Source organism: Taudactylus pleione, unplaced genomic scaffold (genome assembly GCF_031769625.1).
Source record: "Taudactylus pleione unplaced genomic scaffold, aTauple2 ptg000431l, whole genome shotgun sequence".
Taxonomy (NCBI): domain Eukaryota; kingdom Metazoa; phylum Chordata; class Amphibia; order Anura; family Myobatrachidae; genus Taudactylus; species Taudactylus pleione.
The window spans coordinates 4,253,966-4,271,949 of NW_028284833.1; the positions used below are offsets into that span (position 1 = coordinate 4,253,966).

General features: G+C 43.1%; 1 protein-coding gene across 1 annotated transcript in view; it reads right to left on the reverse strand.

Moving 5' to 3' along the window:
- LOC148506041 (START domain-containing protein 10-like) overlaps positions 1-17,984 on the reverse strand; it is a 46,498-nt gene that overhangs the window by 1,408 nt on the left and 27,106 nt on the right. Inside the window, exons 2-4 of the mRNA XM_088447383.1 lie at positions 14,032-14,179; positions 9,701-9,804; positions 6,141-6,258 (exon numbers count right to left, since the gene is read on the reverse strand). Coding sequence (XP_088303509.1) covers positions 6,141-6,258; positions 9,701-9,804; positions 14,032-14,179 — 370 coding nt within the window. The remainder of the gene's footprint in view (positions 1-6,140; positions 6,259-9,700; positions 9,805-14,031; positions 14,180-17,984) is intronic.

Consider the following 17,984-nt stretch of genomic DNA (forward strand, 5'->3'; position numbering starts at 1 on the left):
AAACAGAAGCACCATGAAGTGGCAGATGATGACTTGTTATACTGTATATATATATGAAGGGGTGTGTAAGACTTCTATATTTTTTTATTTTATTTATAAAACACAGGAGGCATTTGTATGGATGGGGCACTCAAAGGATTTGTCTGTGTTCCTCCTCCAAATTGTCCCTCACTTTTAAGCACCCGTTACTTGGATTAGAAGACTCGCAGCCTTTATTGCTACTTTAAAAGTCATTACTGTAGCAGTGTTGGAAGGGGTACGCAATAACTTTTTCACAAAGCCTATAGCACCACCTTATGGTAATATACCATAATTGCATCTTAGCAATTTCTGTTCTGAAAATACCCCCATACAGGACATATTTTTTAAAACGTGAAAAGCCCCTTTACTACCAAAATTGGGCTTTTCTCTGTATGTTAACAGAGTGCCTATTTATCAAGTATGTCAGCAGTGCTTGTATGACCATGGTACCCCTGGTCTGCTAACGCATTCTTAGGAGGAGAAAGCTATGCTAACCAGCACCGTAGAGAGTTTCATATGTTGGGCGATCTAATAATGAGCCCCATCACCATAAGATAGAGGGCCTTAGCTCTTTTATAAATATATCCCAAAGAAACAATCGCTTCTACAAGATTCACTTATGAAAATCTAGATTAAAAATGTGATAACAGATTTGCACCTTCCTTTTTAATAAAAAAAAACAAACTAAAAATTATTTCTTGATATAATGAAGCCGATTGGTTGCTGTGGGCAACCTCTCCACTTTGTCTCTCTCAAAGGTTTGATACATCTCCCAGTTTACCTCCAGGGACTATCCATTTCATTTGCAGCAAAGTCTGCAACAATTACAGGAAAATGCATCAAGTGTGGCAGCTACTATAGGACTTTTAACTACTTAGTTGCACAACTTCAGTAGTTCTCGGTTTACATGTTCAGAGCCGATGGCTTGTTCCAGCTATAAAGGGTTTAAGATCCTCTAGCAATTAAACAGGATACTAGAATGAAAGAAGTTACTATGGTGCAGGAATAGGGGAGAAACAAAAACACAAAATCAAAGCCACTGAACTGTCATTTCTCAATGACCATATCACTCAGTAGTCCTGACTGTTGTCACCCTAAAGTGGAGTAGCTTAGCAGAAAAGGGGCAACTCCATGCAAGCATAAACTACTGTACTAGTCCCATATACAGCCCCACATCACTTGTAAATCAAACATGACAAAATATATATACTTTATTTATAAAATAGTATATACTATTAGCATGTAATATTAGGGGTATATTTACTAAAGTGCGGGTTTTTAGAAGTGGTGATGCTGCCCATAGCAACCAACCAGAGATTCTACTTAACATTTGTCTAGCACCATCTAGAACAGGGGTGGCCAAACTCTGTCCTCGAGATCTGCTAACTTCACGTTTTCCAGGTCACCCAGCAGGTGCACAGGTGTAGTCTTTACTCAGTGACACATTTTGAAAGATCCACAGGTGGAGCTAATTATTGCACTTGTGATTCTGTGAGGAGACCTGGAAAACTTGAACTGTTGGTAGATCTCGAGGACAGAGTTTGGCCACCCCTGGTCTAGAAGATAATAGCTAGAAACCGATTGGTTGCTATGGGCAACATCTCCACTTCTAAAAACCTGTACTTTAGTAAATATAACCCTTAGGCCTGTATTCAATTTGGAGTGAAAAGCCGTTTGTGTGTTTTAGGCGAAAACTTTTCACCAATGTCATTTTTCGCTTGTTTTGATTTTACTCCGTATTCAATTTGGAAGACTCTCCGCCTCAATGCAATGTAATAGGCGGAAAAAAGTGCAGAATTGGGGTTTTGGGGTGCAACATTGCGGGAACCCCTGTGCAGCCTTCAGACAGTCCCCCAATGGTAAACTCTGTCAACATTTAAAAAAAAAAAAAAGTACCACCAGATATTTCTATTCAGGCGCTGTAATGGGGAGTATTTTCCTAGCAGCTGTAGGGATAGGGATAGGTTAGTCCAATAAGAATGAATTACAAAAAACAATTAACAGCGCTCATATGAGGACAAGTTAAATATAAACACAAATGATCAGATGAAGTGAAATTGTAAAAATAGCAGCATTTATTACATACTAAAGTGCATGCCAGGTTTCCTATGTAAGGGTCATTATTAGGCTGTAGGCCTTGGCTGGAGTGTTGAATATCATAAGTGCTGAATTCAAAAGTGCACTTTACATTTGAAATCTAATTTTGGCATTATACCGGCGTGAAACAGAAGGAAAACAATCTAAATGCACTCTTTCAACAACCTAAACTATATTTGGACAAAGTTGGATCAACACATGTGATTTCACAATCTCCTTATTACAAGATCCTGCTGACTACATAACCAGGACATTCATCACTGAACTCCCTGGTTAGTCGCTACAAAAACTTTGTGCCTCACTTCCTACTACTTGTGCTGGCTCTGTGCTTTACATAAAATCTCAAAGCACACTGTATCTATTTCAGTTTACCTCTCTAATCATGTAATGTTACTTCAACTCTTTCGCCTAGTCTTACATCATCTAGCTACTGCCACGGTCTACTTTAATATTCAATTTCTGCTCCCATCAAATCTCCACTTTTATTATACTCAATAGTAAACTTTTGTTGTGCAGACACCTTTTCCTACACTGTAATTTTATTTCCATTTCTGGAAATCTCCTGCACTCTTATTTCTTCATTTCTACTTGCAAGTTTTCCTTCCCCTAGTTACCTCATTCTTACCATGACCATGGTTTCTTCAAACTCCCCCCCTTCACCCAGTGTCTCCCTAATCTTTTATTCTGCCCCCCTGCTTCCACCTTTATCCTTTCCCCCTGGTCTCCTCCATTTCTTCCTCCAGTTATCTTCCCTCTTCCGTCTGTCTTCCTAACCCACTTCTCACATTACTCCACTTTCATTCTCATATATCCCACCAGGGTCCTACTACCCCACTGCTAATCTCTCCTCCAACCCCCCACTCCCTGTCTCTTCACCCCAACTCCTTCCACATCTCATTAAACTCCTTCCCTGCCCACCTCCTACAGGTACCCCTCCTAGCACTGGAACCTGCACACTCACTACAGTCTATTAACCTCGGTCACCCAAATTAATCTCACCTATACGCTACAGCAACCCTGATAAATTTTATTCACATTCGTCCCACAAACTCTGTCCCTCTATTCTGTGCCCTCTGGAATGCCAGATCAGTCTGTAATATACTGGTCCCCACCCATGACCTTTTCATCTCCAACTCCCTGAATCTCCTAGCCATCACAGAAACCTGGATTTCACCCTGACACCACTTCTCCTGCAGCTTTTTCCTCTGGGGACCTCACCTTCTCCCACACCCCCTGGTGGTGGTGTTAGGGTCCTTATATCCCCAAGTTACTCATCCCAACCCATACCCTCAGAACCATCCCTTACATTTGAAGTTCATGCTATACACCTCTTCCAACCAGTACACCTTTGAGTAGCTGTCATTTACTGTCCTCCTGGCCTCCCTCCAAATTCCTTGACAACTTTGCTTCCTGTCTCTCCCTCTCTCTCCCCTGACCTTCCCTTCATAATCCTAGGACAGAAGTTCCCAAACGCAGTCCTCAAGGCTCCCCAACAGTTCAGGTTTTAGAGATATCCATGGTTGGGCACAGATGACTTAATTAGTACCTCAGTCAATTTGATTTAACCTCCTGTGCTCAACCATGGATATCTCTAAAACCTGAACTGTTGGGGAGCCTTGAGGATCGCGTTTGGGAACCTCTGTCCTAGGCCGCAGGTTCTCAAACTTGGTCCTCAGGACCCCAAACAGTGCATGTTTTCCAGATCTCCTCACAGTATCACAAGTGAAATTATTAGCACCACCTGTAGATCTTTTAAAATGGGTCAGTGAGTAATGATTACACCTGTGCACCTGCCAGGTGACCAGGAAAATGTAAACTGTGTGGGGTCCTGAAAACCCCTGTCCTAGGTGATTTTAATATTCCAATTGACAGTCCCACAGAATCCTCGGCCTCAAAACGCCTTAGCCTCACATCTTCATTTGGTCTCTCCCAATGGACCTCTTCACCCTCCCATGTAAGTGGGCATTCACTTCACCTGGTCTTCACCCACTGTTGTGATATTTTGGATTACTCCAATTCCCCATTCCCCCTCTCTGACCATCACCATCTCTCAACTTATCCTCTCTCCCTGCCCTTATCTACCTCCTAAGGCGTAACAATCAGGCTATAGACAGTGTTGCTTTGTCCTCCCTGCTTGACACACTTCTCTCCCCTATTCTCTCTCTCTCCTGCCCTGAACAGGCTACTTCCCTATACAATGCCTCCCTTACTTCTGCTCTCGACTCTGTTGCTCCGGCGATCACTACTCACCCCCGCAGATCCACACCTCAAACCTGGCATTCCAAATGCACCAGATACCTGCAAAGGTGATTAAGAACTGCCAAGCGAAAATGGAGGAAATCACGCTCTAAGGCTGACTTCCTCCATTTCACATTTATGCTCTCATCCTACAGTGCTGTCCTTTCCCTCTCTAAACAGTCATATTTCAAAAACTTAATCTCCTCCCAGTCCTCAAACCCCTGGTGTCTCTTCGCCACTTCAACTCCCTCCTCTGCCCATCCCCTCCTCCCCTCCTTGCTCTCTGCCTTTGACGTTGCCACCTACTTTATATCTAAAATTAACTAAACGTCAGGACATTATATCCCACCAGAGCCTCAGCACTCCTCTTCCTCCTTACCCTGACCACCCCTCCCCTTACCGACTGTCATCCTTCTCCCCTGTATTTGGAGAGGAAGTCATGGCCCTCATCCGATCCCCCCTCTTGCACCTCCCCCTTGACCCTATCCCTTCCCTGTGCCCACTTCCTCAATCTCTCTTTCATCTGGCACTGTCCCTTCTGCATTCAAACATGCCCTTGTCTCTCCCATTCTTAAAACACCTACCTTTGATCCTAACACTATTTCCAACTACCGACCCATCTCTCTCCTCCCTTTTGTCTCCAAACTCCTTCAGCGTGTTGTCTACAACCTCCTTACCACCTTTCTTTCCTTCCGCACCCTGCATGACCCATTTCAGTCTCTCGACTCCACGGAAACTGGCCAACCGACTACTTCCTCAAGCACATGAGGGAAGAGGGCCCTGCTTGTAAGAGCTTACTGCAAAACTTTGGAGTCGGGAATGGGAAGAAGTAATCGGTTGGATGGAGAGGCGGCATGCATTAGTAAAGTGGACGGGCGTGTGAAGGGGTATCTAACAATGTGAATAGACATTTGCAGCCATACTAATAATTTCTTTAGTAGTAGTGGGAGGTAGTAAGAACCACTCAGCCAATCTGTCAAACATCCTAATCACCATCAGTACAAATTTTGTAAAAGGTGTTTAAGTACCCACAAGATATACTTCTGACAGGTGCATTTGTGGCTTTGGTGTGGTCTGCATGAGCTGCATTTAGGAGGACATTGGGCCTGATTCAGTAAGGATCGCTATTGCGATCACAATATCGATTATGCACGCAGTCCCACTGTGAAGATATGCTAATGATTGCATTTGCAATGCTATACGCAGCCTAACATAAGGACGCCCCCTTTACCTTACACACATCCGTAATACTTAGCAAGACTGCGAAACCATTGGTAACATCGCAGCCTCATGCACACTTGTACAAGCTCTGCCCTTACTCAGGAATTATCAACCTCTTCTCACGCAGTGAAAGCCCAAGCTGCGCATCGCAATGGCTAATTTATGTACGCCCCTGTAACGGCGCTCAAATGCACTGGCACGCCTGATTTTTGCCGATCACCCCCCATCACCACCCCCAAATGGTACTGCCTGTCAATCAATCTGCGATGGGTCTGTGCAGTCACTGCAATCGCAGTCCCGATCTCAGTGGATTTTTTCACACATGAGCACTGCGATGCATATGTAAAAACGCAACAATCCACCAATTGTGTGCGCTAGTGACCCAGGCCCATTGTCGTTACGGACTGTATTCAGTTTACACTTATATGAGGAAAAAGCACAATAGTGTGTTATTTGGAAAAAATAAATAAAAAGAAAGACAATAAAAATTACAACCAATAAAGTGTTCTAACTCTAACCAAGAGCATATAAGACAAAACAAAAAGTAAAAGATGTAGCATTACCTTTGGGGTCAACCTGTGTGAGGTAGTAGAGAACACAGCTGTTGTCGCCATTTGCTTTAATAAGATATCCGGTCTGCAAGGAAACTGCTCTCACAAGGTCCTTACGAGGAGGATGTTTCTACAACCAGGATATATTCCATTTACAATACAGGCAAACGATTATGGATTGCTTGCCAGGTCTCCAACAAACAATATCACATTTACAGGACTATAATTAGGTCAAAATTCTTTATAAATCAAAAGGTTAATTAAGACTCAGTGATGCATTGAGGGTTACAATAAGTGCACCACCATGTGATAAAAGCACCTGGTTAGGGAACTACTCCCCCCACCCATTCAGAGAGAGCCAATTATAAGAAATGCAGATATTTAAACTGTATAGCATTTACATCCAAAGTCTTCTTTTTCATCCGCTTCATAAATACTATTGTAACTATTATTTAGGGACTTACGATTTGATCAATAGGTGTACGTAAAATATACAGGATAGAGATTTAATGCAAAGTTTAATTTTAAATTGCAAACAGTTCTATAAATATACTAGATGTTGTCCCCGATGCTGCCTGGGTGTTTTTTTCACGCTCTTTTTTCCACAGATTGTTCCGTTTCCACCAGTCGCTCTTCAGCACTCATATTTCTCCTCCCCTCTACCTTCCTCTTGTTCCATTTCTAGTGTCTGTGTTGTCAACATGAAGTGGTATATGAGTGGTATAACAGAAGCATTTGGAGACTGAGAAGGTTTTGGCGTAACCTATATCTACAAAGTTACATCACGGACACTGGTGGTGGTCAATGCAATGACACAACTCTTTAGAACTCTAATGTCTCCATCTCTTAATGCCTTTTATTTTAAGAATTATTGAGCCAATGATTGTTGAATTAAACAGAATGTTTATTATGTCCCAAATTATGTAGATCCTTTTCACAGGTTTCAGAGGCATGGGAGCAAAACTTAGTCAATTAGAGCCACCCTGTCTTCTCATGAGTGGAGTACAGGCTCCAGTAACTTCTATCAAAATGGTCTTGGTGATATTGCAATCTCTTTTTCCTCCCCTAGCAGTAGCCTTTGTGGCATAACAGGTTCACAGCCCTTATTCTACCTTTACTTGTAACACCAGGCAGGAGAGTCTATAAAATGCAGGCTGTCTTTTCCTGTCCCTTCCTGGATCAAGGATAAAGTCAGCGTATACCTATCTTCGGCTGCCTATTATTGCCTTCCATAACTAACTTCTGTGCTCTGTTTATGGAATTGGTCCTTTTCACCGTGACTCACAACTTGGCAATACTAACAGTTTCATACTTGGCACCTTATTGGTCTCAGCATAACAGTAAATGCACTCAAAGTCCCTGCAGCTACATTTGGCCGTAGCTAGTCTCCCCATGGGAACTCCACCTAGTATCTCTCGAAAACCTCTCAGCTATCGATTCTCCACATATCACACCTCTGGCCAGCTACCAGACAAGTACAAGGCTCTCTCGATGGGCTTCGTTCTATTTAAGATTAACGCAGACAATGCTCTTTCTATGGTTAACTTCTCTGGCTTAATTTAAAAAGGTATGGTTAATTAAACTAAAATTATTCAGATTATGTGTACAAGTCTTCGTTCTGTCTGTATACATGCTCCTTGACTTCCTCGCTTCAAACTTGGAGTAGAATACAAAGTATTCTACTCCAAGTTAATTTCCACCATGGTTTCAGCAACACCTATCATAGAGAACCCCAATTAAGCACAAAGGGCTATTGAGTTACAGTTCAACTATTTCCATACTTCTTGGTATTTGAGGATGCTTCATGGAAGCTGCAGGAAAGAAATTGGGGAGAGAGTCATCAGTCCTCGCAAAGAGGACAAGAGGTTACTCATAGCAACCATCATTTATCTAGTACATTCTATAAAATGATAGCTAGAATAGGATGGCTATGGACAACTTCTCCATTTTAAAATCTCCCCTTAGTCTTTTGCATTTTGTGAAAGGACAGCTGGCTTCTCATTGGAAGGGTCATGCTACTTGCCCTATCATTACATAGCTGTTACTTTAGTCAACAAGCAAGAACTCTCCACTGCTGTAGTCCACATAGTAGAGTTTCTGGCATTATTTGGCAAAGACATTTTAACAATTTTGAATGTTAGGAGAAAGGATAGAGGAAGCCCTTGTAGAAAATATAATTTGACCTAGAGCTGTAGGTACACTTATTTGTGTGTGGAATTTATCCTAAAAGGCACCAACAAAAGAGGCACTCTTAGGTTTTCATAACTAAATCGGGTGAATGAGTGGGGAAATATATCAAGCATTCTAGAGAGTGAACAAGTGGAAAAATTGCCCATAGTAACCAAGCAGCTTCTACCTATTAAAATTATAGAATGTACTTACTAAATGACAACTAAGTTGCTGTGGACAATTTCTCCATTCTTTTGAATGTTTGAATAATTTCCCCTTTAGTCACACACACTGTTAAACATAGCAGGGGATATTTATAAAATACATACTTAGTGTCACCAACCAAGATGTAGAAAGACACAAGATTCCCCATCTGGGACAAGACCACAAGAAATAGACACCCCTGACATCAGGGCTTTATTAGCTTTTAACCATCAACATAAAAGAGTTTAGATCCCCTTGTCCATCTGCATGGTCCGATCCTAGACGAAAGTACTCCAGCGAGGCACACCAAAAGAACCTAAGATTCAAATTGACAAACCCATTGGTACTCTAGAATTTGGAGGCCATCACTAGATTTCTCTGGATAGTTGCTGATGGATGCCTCCTCTGTCCTTACCCAATTTTTCCCTCTACAATATTCTAACATTCTTTTAGTCAACTAGGCTGCGGCTTGGGGGAACTGCGAGTGTTCTTGCAGAGGGAGACCTGCGCATGTGTAATGTACACAGAATACAAAAGAGTTCTTATTCTCCAAGTTTATTTGTCTGGGATGTAGTTAGATTCTGGACGGATGGGATTCACAACGTCGATATACAGACCCCGGAATCCCACTGCCCGCCATAATGCAGTCATCTCGAAGGAAATCAGAATACCGGCGTCGGCATCCCGAACCCCGCCATCCCGGTCATCAAGAGCCTGGTAAGTATACACCTTAGCCTGGGGATGGGGTTAGGATTAGGCACCCCCGGAAGAAATTAGGCTACAAAATGGGGGGTAAGGCACCCCCCTGGACAGTTATGTTTAGGATCCACTGGAGGGTGGTTAGGCATCACTAAAGAAAGGTTTGTGGGGGAAGGCGGGAAGGAGACAGGGGAGGGTTAGGTTACTTACGATCCCGTGTCAGCATTCTAAATCTTTGGCCTTTTCGGCGTCAGTATGAGAATCGGCGGCTATTCGGCCGTCGGTATTTCATACAGATTCCGTTTGTCCTATGTCCTCCATTACAAAGAAGCAGAGTAGCAGATTAAACAGCCGCTTCACACTCACTCTTCATCAATTCCTATTGATTATACTCAAATATTGATCCGATAAAGAACCATTTGTAGTTGGTTACAGATCCATTTCAATTTCGGCAAATTTTAATAACTTTCAATACCGAATACAACAAAATGGAGGCTTACCGGGTGCTTTACTGAGTAATTGATTATCATGTAATCATTGCCAAGGGGCAGCCAAGACCGCAAGGTTACAAAATCTCTGTTCTTAAGTGGACTCGGGCACTTCCCTGCAACAAAAGAAGAGAGAAAGATTACAGTACAGAGTTAAAGAGCAAATCACTCATTGTAGAGAATCATTACTAAACAACATACAAAGATCTATTGTGCCCATACAATCATCAGCCACATCCCAGTGCAGCTTTTTTAATTCACTTGTTCCAGGAAGGCAAAAAACATATAATCATCTTTGGTACTGGGATTTGTGGCTGACCACTGTTCTGGATGACCTCTGGAAGTCCAAACGCCTGCCAATTACTGACTCAGTGATTGTTTTTTTAATGCAAATAAAGAACACAACAATGATGAACAAATATGAACTTCGTAATCTGACATTCACGATCTACCTTAACTTTAGTTTATAGAGGGACGGTTTGGAAATATTGCTTTTTGATCAACAGCACTCGCAGGAGCCACCCCCATAGTTTCCTATGGGGATGGTGTTACTGGGGCTATTTAACAAGCTCTAAAATGCTTAGCTTTCTTTGGTGCTTGTCTGTATGTTAGCATGGCATTCCGCTTACCTCAATGGGGGCAGTCCAATTGGTATGGAATCTTCTGATTGCTCCTCAGTGGGCTGCAGCTGCACACAAAGCCCACGTGTAGGGACACCACACATGTGCAGTTTCACCAGACAGGTCCCGGAAGTGATATAGTCAGCTATAATTTTATTCATCACTAAAGCTGGCTTTTTTTTAAGTTGGGTGTCCCAGCAATAAACCCTAATAAATTGCTCCAAATCTTGATTAAAAAAAAAAAAAAAAAAACCCAATATATTCAATTAAGCAAACTATGGGGCCCATTTATCAACGAGTTTTATCATACGCAATGATCTTTAAAAATATTTGCGTATGATGATAATGGTGCTCCAGCCAAATCAGCTCCTGTCTCCTATTTAAAAGAGGACAGTTGGGAGCAGTTTGGCTTGACCATTTATCATATGCAACGGGTTTTAAAACTCATTGATAAATGGGCCCCTATGTATCGTATAATTCCATGAGCATTTAGGGTCTGATTCAGAGTTGCATGCAAGTCTGCTCAGAAATAGTTGCAGATTTTTACCAGTATTCTTAGGCTTGCATTCACACCAGTCAGTCAGATCTTGACTTTGGTTCTCGGATATTCTGAGGTCCACTGAAAGCAATATTTGTGAATTCCTCAACATACCTGTTACTGTAGGTGGCTTCCCGATATTTGATCTTGCAGAAGATCTTGTTCTGCATATCAACTTTTCTATAACTTGCACTGTTTCTTTAAATATGACATCTCTTGACTTGACAAGCTTCTTGGCACTTGGATTCCTTAAACCTTTACTCTCATGGCAAGCATGATGCACATTACTGATTTTGGATCCAGCTTTCTTTTGGTATGTGTACAGTACATAGGCAGCACTTCCAAAACTTCTGAGATGTTTTACACTTTGTTTTCTTCTCAACCTGCTTCAATAGGTGTTATGGCCTTGGGAACGTTTCTCTTACAGTTGCCCTAAATTACTGTCAACATGGCTTCTGCATAAACTGTGTGTCTAGGCTTGCATCCATCTTGCTTTCTCCACTAGTATACAGTTTGCTAGTTCACGGTGACCATTTTGCTCAGAAGTATAGACAGACAATGGTCAATTGGTGCTCTATTCTATATTTCTTCAAGAAGAGTTCCACTTCTCTGATTAGGTGTTCTCCACCATTATCAGATCTCAGATACTTGAGTCCGTCACCAAATTGATTCTCTACAAGTCTCTTGTAATCAGCAATATTATTTGCCACTTCAGATTTCTCTCTGATGAAGTACACGTGTGTCAGTCTTGTGAAGTCATCTATGAAAGTTACAAAGTATCTGTATCCACTAATACCCCTATCAGACTTAGCACGATTCCCGGATTTTTGCCATGGCTCAGCCAAACTACGGGTTTCGCTTATGTCCAAAAGGCACCAACCTGGGAACATGTTGCCGGGTTGGCGCCCCTGCTATTGACCAGGGTTTTTTCTAGGACTTAAGTCCCAGCTAGACAATGTGGGTTAAGTCTGAATGGTGAGACCAGGCATTTTACTCCCTGGTTGCACCTAGAGACCTCTAATTGGCCATTTGGGACTTTCTGGAGGGGGCGGGGCATCCTCCTATAATAAGAATTTTTTTTTGTCAGAGCTGGATCTGGGGAGAGAATTACTGATTTCACATTCCTTATAACAAGGGGTGAAGACCAAGTACCCGATGGATTGGAAAGAGGTGTTTGGTCCGTGCTGCATTGTGGAGAAGAAGCCGGCGCACACTAGACTACAGAGATGCTGCCCATTGTGTGGTCTGGTGGCCGGAGAAGGGGTGTGTGATTGCGTGAGTGTGTATGAGTATTACATGTGTGTACTATATGACATTTATGTGTGTGTGTATGAGCATGACATGAGAGCAGCCTGGCAGCATTGGCTGTTAGAATGCCAGGGCAGACAGGCTTATGTCTGAATGAGGTCAACCCGGGAATTTCCCAGGTGGAGTGTGAAAGGGAGTCTCAAGCAAAAACCTGGGTCTGAGCAGGGAAACTCCCGGGTCATATTTCTGAAAGTGGTATTACTGACTTTACTTCCATTGGACCACATACATCTGAATGTACCATCTAAAGTGGTGCTGTAGCTCTGTTTGTTGACTTGGGAAATGGCCGACAACTATGCACCTCTCACATATGGGTTACTTTTGTAGCTGTAAAGACTTGATTGCCAAGCCCTAGGGTTGTGATAGGGTCGCATGCGACTGACTTTGTGCACCATTGATGATTGCAGCTAAAATACCTTGCTGCATCTGAATAGATATACCAACAATCTTTTCTGCGGCTGTAACACTTTACCTGGGTCATTCCATGGGAATTCACATTACAAAAAAGTGACACAGCATAGTATATGCATGGCTATCAACAGCAAAAGGAATGTCAAATTAAGCTTATTTACTGAGAAAATAAGAAGGCAGGTCATGGAATGACCCATCTTTGCATTTCATGCTTGCATGGGATTCACATTCTTTTGCTTGCACTCAATTGTTTTGTGACCTATCTTGTGACAAATGTAGCAATTGAACTTGCAATTTTTTTTACTTTTTGTGTGTATAACATTTGTTTCACATAACATGTGTTCTTGAAACCATAATAATTTGCTCTGACGGAGTCTGTGGTAAAACTTTTCTAGGTTTGCCTTTCAATCATCTTCAACATCCACTTTCACTCCAACAGACAGCAGTTGCTGAGAAACATACATCACTTGGTCAATGTAATCACTTATACTGCTGCATTCCCATTACTTGGTATTGTATAATTAAAGTCTTAAATGTATTCTTCTCACGAGACCTTCATCTTGATACACTGTGTGCAGTGCTCTCCACATATCATTTGCCTACAGTACATCTTCCAATGTATGATTGATTGAGTATACATGTTGCTCTATACTAAAGCCTATGGTACCCATAGCTTTTTCTGCATCGTCTGGGCTTGGACTTTTACCTGAGTCACTGTGACCTTCCACAGTCTTTCATGCTTTAATTTGAATACAACACAGAATTTTGCTTTGGAAATCAGTCTGTGCATGTGCCTAAGATGGTGTCTGCGTACTTCGGTGGGTGTTCTAGCAGATTGGGGCCTGTGTACTTGATACTTGTGTCCCTGGGTACATAACCTGTTGGAAATGTATGTGCGTACAGGCTTGTATGTGTAGTAGAGTTCCTAGACACACCAGCGGTTGCCCAGAGACTAAAAACAATCCAGTTGGTTAAACAGTATGGTGATTTATTGGAGATAAAGAAGGTACAGCCATACTCAATGTTACATACACTAGTAGGATTGAGCAAAGCAGGGCGTCATACAGCTCACCAGTCAGTGAGTGTATGAAGGTTGTGGTTAGTGAAACAGGGTCTCTGGAAGGCATTGTGAATCACAGGTAGATGCAGGTCTCATTGGAGCCAAGTGGAAGACAATGGTCTCCCACTGTGGCATCCATACACAGTACAAGATGGCACAGTGCATTTGCAGTACTTAGGTTGATGGCCATATTGGAACAGGGAATGAAGCCTCCCTAAAGGAGTAAGATCGAGGTTGCACAGCAGCATGTTCCACTTCCAACAGTTTGTTATTGCTACATTGGTATTTTATTTCATAGGCGAAGGCTGAATTCACACCACAAAATGTTTTTCTACCAGTTGTGCCCCCTACCACCATGAGACACAAGAACACTACCCTAGGATACAGATTATACAAAGTGCCTTACATGAGTAGTACCCCACATCTGCATTGACCGTAAGTCTTCCAATGTCATAGGTATCTATCATGTTGGTGTCCCACTTCTTACGGTAGTTGGTGTCATGGAGTACGTCATACAGAACTTCGGCAGCAACATCTTTGCAAACAATACGCATCTGAGAAAGAGTAAGAAGAAGAAGATGTAACAGTGAAAATAGTTTCCAAGCATCTAACATATCACGTTACCATCAGTCTCTGCATCATTCTGATGCACATAAATTTTATCTAGTGAAAATTTTTATTATATGTTTCACTCTAGAGGAGTACACCCTCCACTGCCTGCAGGTCAGCAATTGTATGTTCTTCAAGCGATTTGGCTGCTTTAAGTTCTTTGTCCGTGGAGATACCTTATATTCCTGAACATGGCTGCATGGTACCCACAGGCCAGCCTCGGTGTAGGATAAAATAGTTAAAAAAAGATGATTTTACTGCACACACTCCCCCCCCATGCCTTTAGCTTTAATCTAGAGGCACCCACTTTGTTCTGGGTGGTTCCATAACAAAAACATAGCTTTTTATTTTGGACTAGGGCAGGAATAACAATGTTCTTGCATGTAATGGGCGTTTTTTTTCTCCCCCGGGATCCTTCTCCGATTTTTGTGAAAGATACTGCCTCTCCCCAAGTCTTCAATTTCAGTTCTTACAAAAAAGGAGGAGTTCATACAAACTTACACCGGATCCTCTAAACTAAGCCAACTCTATTTGAAAGAAAATCTACTTATTTCGCCGGTAGCAGGGGACCAATACTCCATCACGACCACCGACTCACATACACTCACTCCCACAGACTGACCCTGGTTTGAATTTGCCTAGAAGAGGAATATGGCCAGGACATTTGGTGGTTGCTCATCAGAGTGGTTGCTCATCAGGAAATGTGTCGCTAAACCATCCCTGAAGATTTCCCTAAGAGAAATCACTATCAAGGTCTACTACAGAAGATGGTATATAGTTCCCTCTAAACTCCAACAGACTTATCCAACTACTTCCAAGCTTTGTTGGAGTGGATGTGCAGACATTGGCTCTTTTGTTCATTTCAAACTTTTGGTGTAAAAACGTAGGCCTTATGGGGGAAACACGTCTGTGTGCCCAGAGATCTGCCGACCCTATCGTTATATTATGCTACCTGATCAAGACGATCAGCAAAGAAAATAAATGGTCACAAAATATCAGCCTTGAACCTAGTTCCTAAATATCTATAACTGGAAAAACCAAGCCCACAGTCTTACACTTTTGTGATCACCCGCTATGTAGCACTGATGGAATAGATCAAACTTACCAATAGCAGAATCAAACATTTCCACTCAGTCTGGCGACCTCGGTACCATTAAAATAATAATAACAATAAAAAAAAAACCTACCCACTCCCTGGTGCTGAGAGTCACTGGGCCTGAATCAGAGATTGACGCAAATGCCATCTCAGCTGCGATCTCTCACGGATTTGCAACTGCGAAAATATGCTAATGACTCACTCACGGTCGAGTGCTTAGAGACGCCCACTGACAGCATCTCACATCCACTGCTCACACACAGAACCCGGAAACACTGAATGCAGAATGCAAGTCTAAGCTGTCACAGACACAACGGGTTTCCAAACATGCAGAGGGCTCTCCTTCTGTGAGCAAGGGTGGAATGTCTAATTTATGCACGCCCAGAAAACAGTGTTTAAACTGTCCGACACGCCTGCGTTTTTCTAACTATCCCCCGTTACCTCCCACCAAACAATAACTACCTGTCACTCACATGGTGAGTGAATCCTCTGTGTGAGCGTAAATCACAATTCAGTTGTCGCGCAATGATTAACAATCGCTCAATCTGCATAAATATTGGCATTGCGTCTACATATACAGAGGCCCTGTAATCGTATTTACCAACATTTTAGCAGCCCCCTCCAGGTCGGTGCAGCAGGGAGGGTGGGGACGGTTTAAGTTGGCGGAGCGAGGGTGTGCCGACGCATTCGCATAATCACAGGCATTTCATTGCACCCCTGAATCACCCACCTTTCGCGGCAGGCAAGGAGTGGGGGGTGTCACGGGGGGGCCGCCCACCATCATAGTGGACTGGCCCACTTTTGCAGGGTGCTGGGAGCGGAACCCAATTTTCAGGAGGCTCTTGGCAGTCTCGGGAGAGTAGGCAAGTATGCCTGTAACTCTCCTCTGGGACCTTGTTCGGCAGACCATTTAGGGTCCTCCTACCCATTTCTTTTCCACTTTCTGCCCTCTCCCTGTTAGACATAAAAACGAACAGGGAGAGGGCTCAGCTGTGCCGCATTTTGCATTTGTCGTTACATATTTTCTGTGCATCATTTGCCCTCTCTTCTTGTATAGTGCGTTGTTGCAATTAAAGAGAGAATATATTATTTATATACAAGTGCTGGTCATGCAACTTGTATGGTTACAGAGGGCTCTATTTACTACAATCTGCATTGGTAATGCAGATTGTAGTGCGATATTACCGACTGAATTCACATTGCGAATTCAGGAAATATCACAGGGATTTACTACAAATCCCTTGCAGGGTAAGAGCTTGCGATAAAGCTCTGTCCCTGCGAATCCCCTCCGTACACTAGCCACGGTATTTTTGCAAAGAAATACAGTTACCAAAACCCTGCGCATGCGCCGACCATCACTGCTACCCCCCCGGCGCTAAGCCCCACCCCTGTCGTTAAGCCCCACCCCCCGATTGCAGACCCCTCTTCTCACTTATTTACACTTGCCTGCATGACCCGGGCTCCGGTGATTTCTTCCATGTCCTCCGGTCAGGTGATATCCCATACTGCACTGGGATCCGATCACCTGATGACCGCTCCGCAGTGCAGCATGGGAGACCAGCTGACCGGAGGGAGGACATCACCCGGAGCCCCGACCACCGGTCCCTGGAGTCAGGCAAGTAATTTTTTTTTTTTTATACAGTGAATCAGTGTGTGGTCTGTTTAGACCACACAGCTGATTACTGGGACCGACTCCCGGATCTGCTCGTCCAGTTAGAGCAAAGGAGGTGTCCGGTAACTTGGGGAGACCCTGGGTAACGCCACCTCGGGAGCCGGAAACCTTCGGCTGTCGCTGTGGGGAAGGAGCCGGGCGTCTGCTGGTAACAAAACCTCAGCAGCCGCCCGGCAAATGGAGCCTCCCTGCAGTGACTGAATAGGGGATGCGGGTAGATGGAGCAAAGGGCAGGGGGCGGGGTTCTAGGTACTCTGAACCCCCCCTATACTTACACAATGTTCCCTCCTATAAAGCAGTTAGATGTTGTAATGGACAGCAGGTAACATAAAATGTGCCCGAGCCTAGACAACGTCATGCGAGAAGCTCCCAGGACAGAAAGTTATCGATCACATGTATGTCCTGCCAGTGCTGCCACAGATTTGTCATTTAATTTGGCTTTCATTGTACCAGCTGATATTCAATGCTGCTGACAGATGTGCTATTCCAATTAAATCAGCAAAGTGTTATAGAGCTTGAATGGCAAACAATGCTACAAGGAAAGAAGTTGTCCAAATAGAATTAAAAAGTAAATGTCTTTCTTTGCCAGTCAGGTCTGGCCCTGCTGGTATTTATTATTACAGATGTTTAGAGACTGACAATATTGGTATTTTCCAAATAACTTAATCAAGAGAAACAGAAAAGATCTGAATGGTAATCTAAATAAGTAAAAAAATAACGTAAGTTAAAAAGAGATTTTCAGGCTTGCTCACAGTGATTCTTATTAAGAGTTGAGTAAACGTTGCATCAGAGAAGGCCACATGGCAGAGGCACTAAGGGCCGTATTCAGAGATGTACACATTATACGCATATTGAGGGATTGTTTGCCATTGCGCATACGTGTAAGCCATACTGAGCACACGCATCGATTGTTTTATAACTAGGCACGCACAGAGGACTCAATAGCAAAGTGAGTGACAGGTAGACAGTGTTTTGGGGAGGT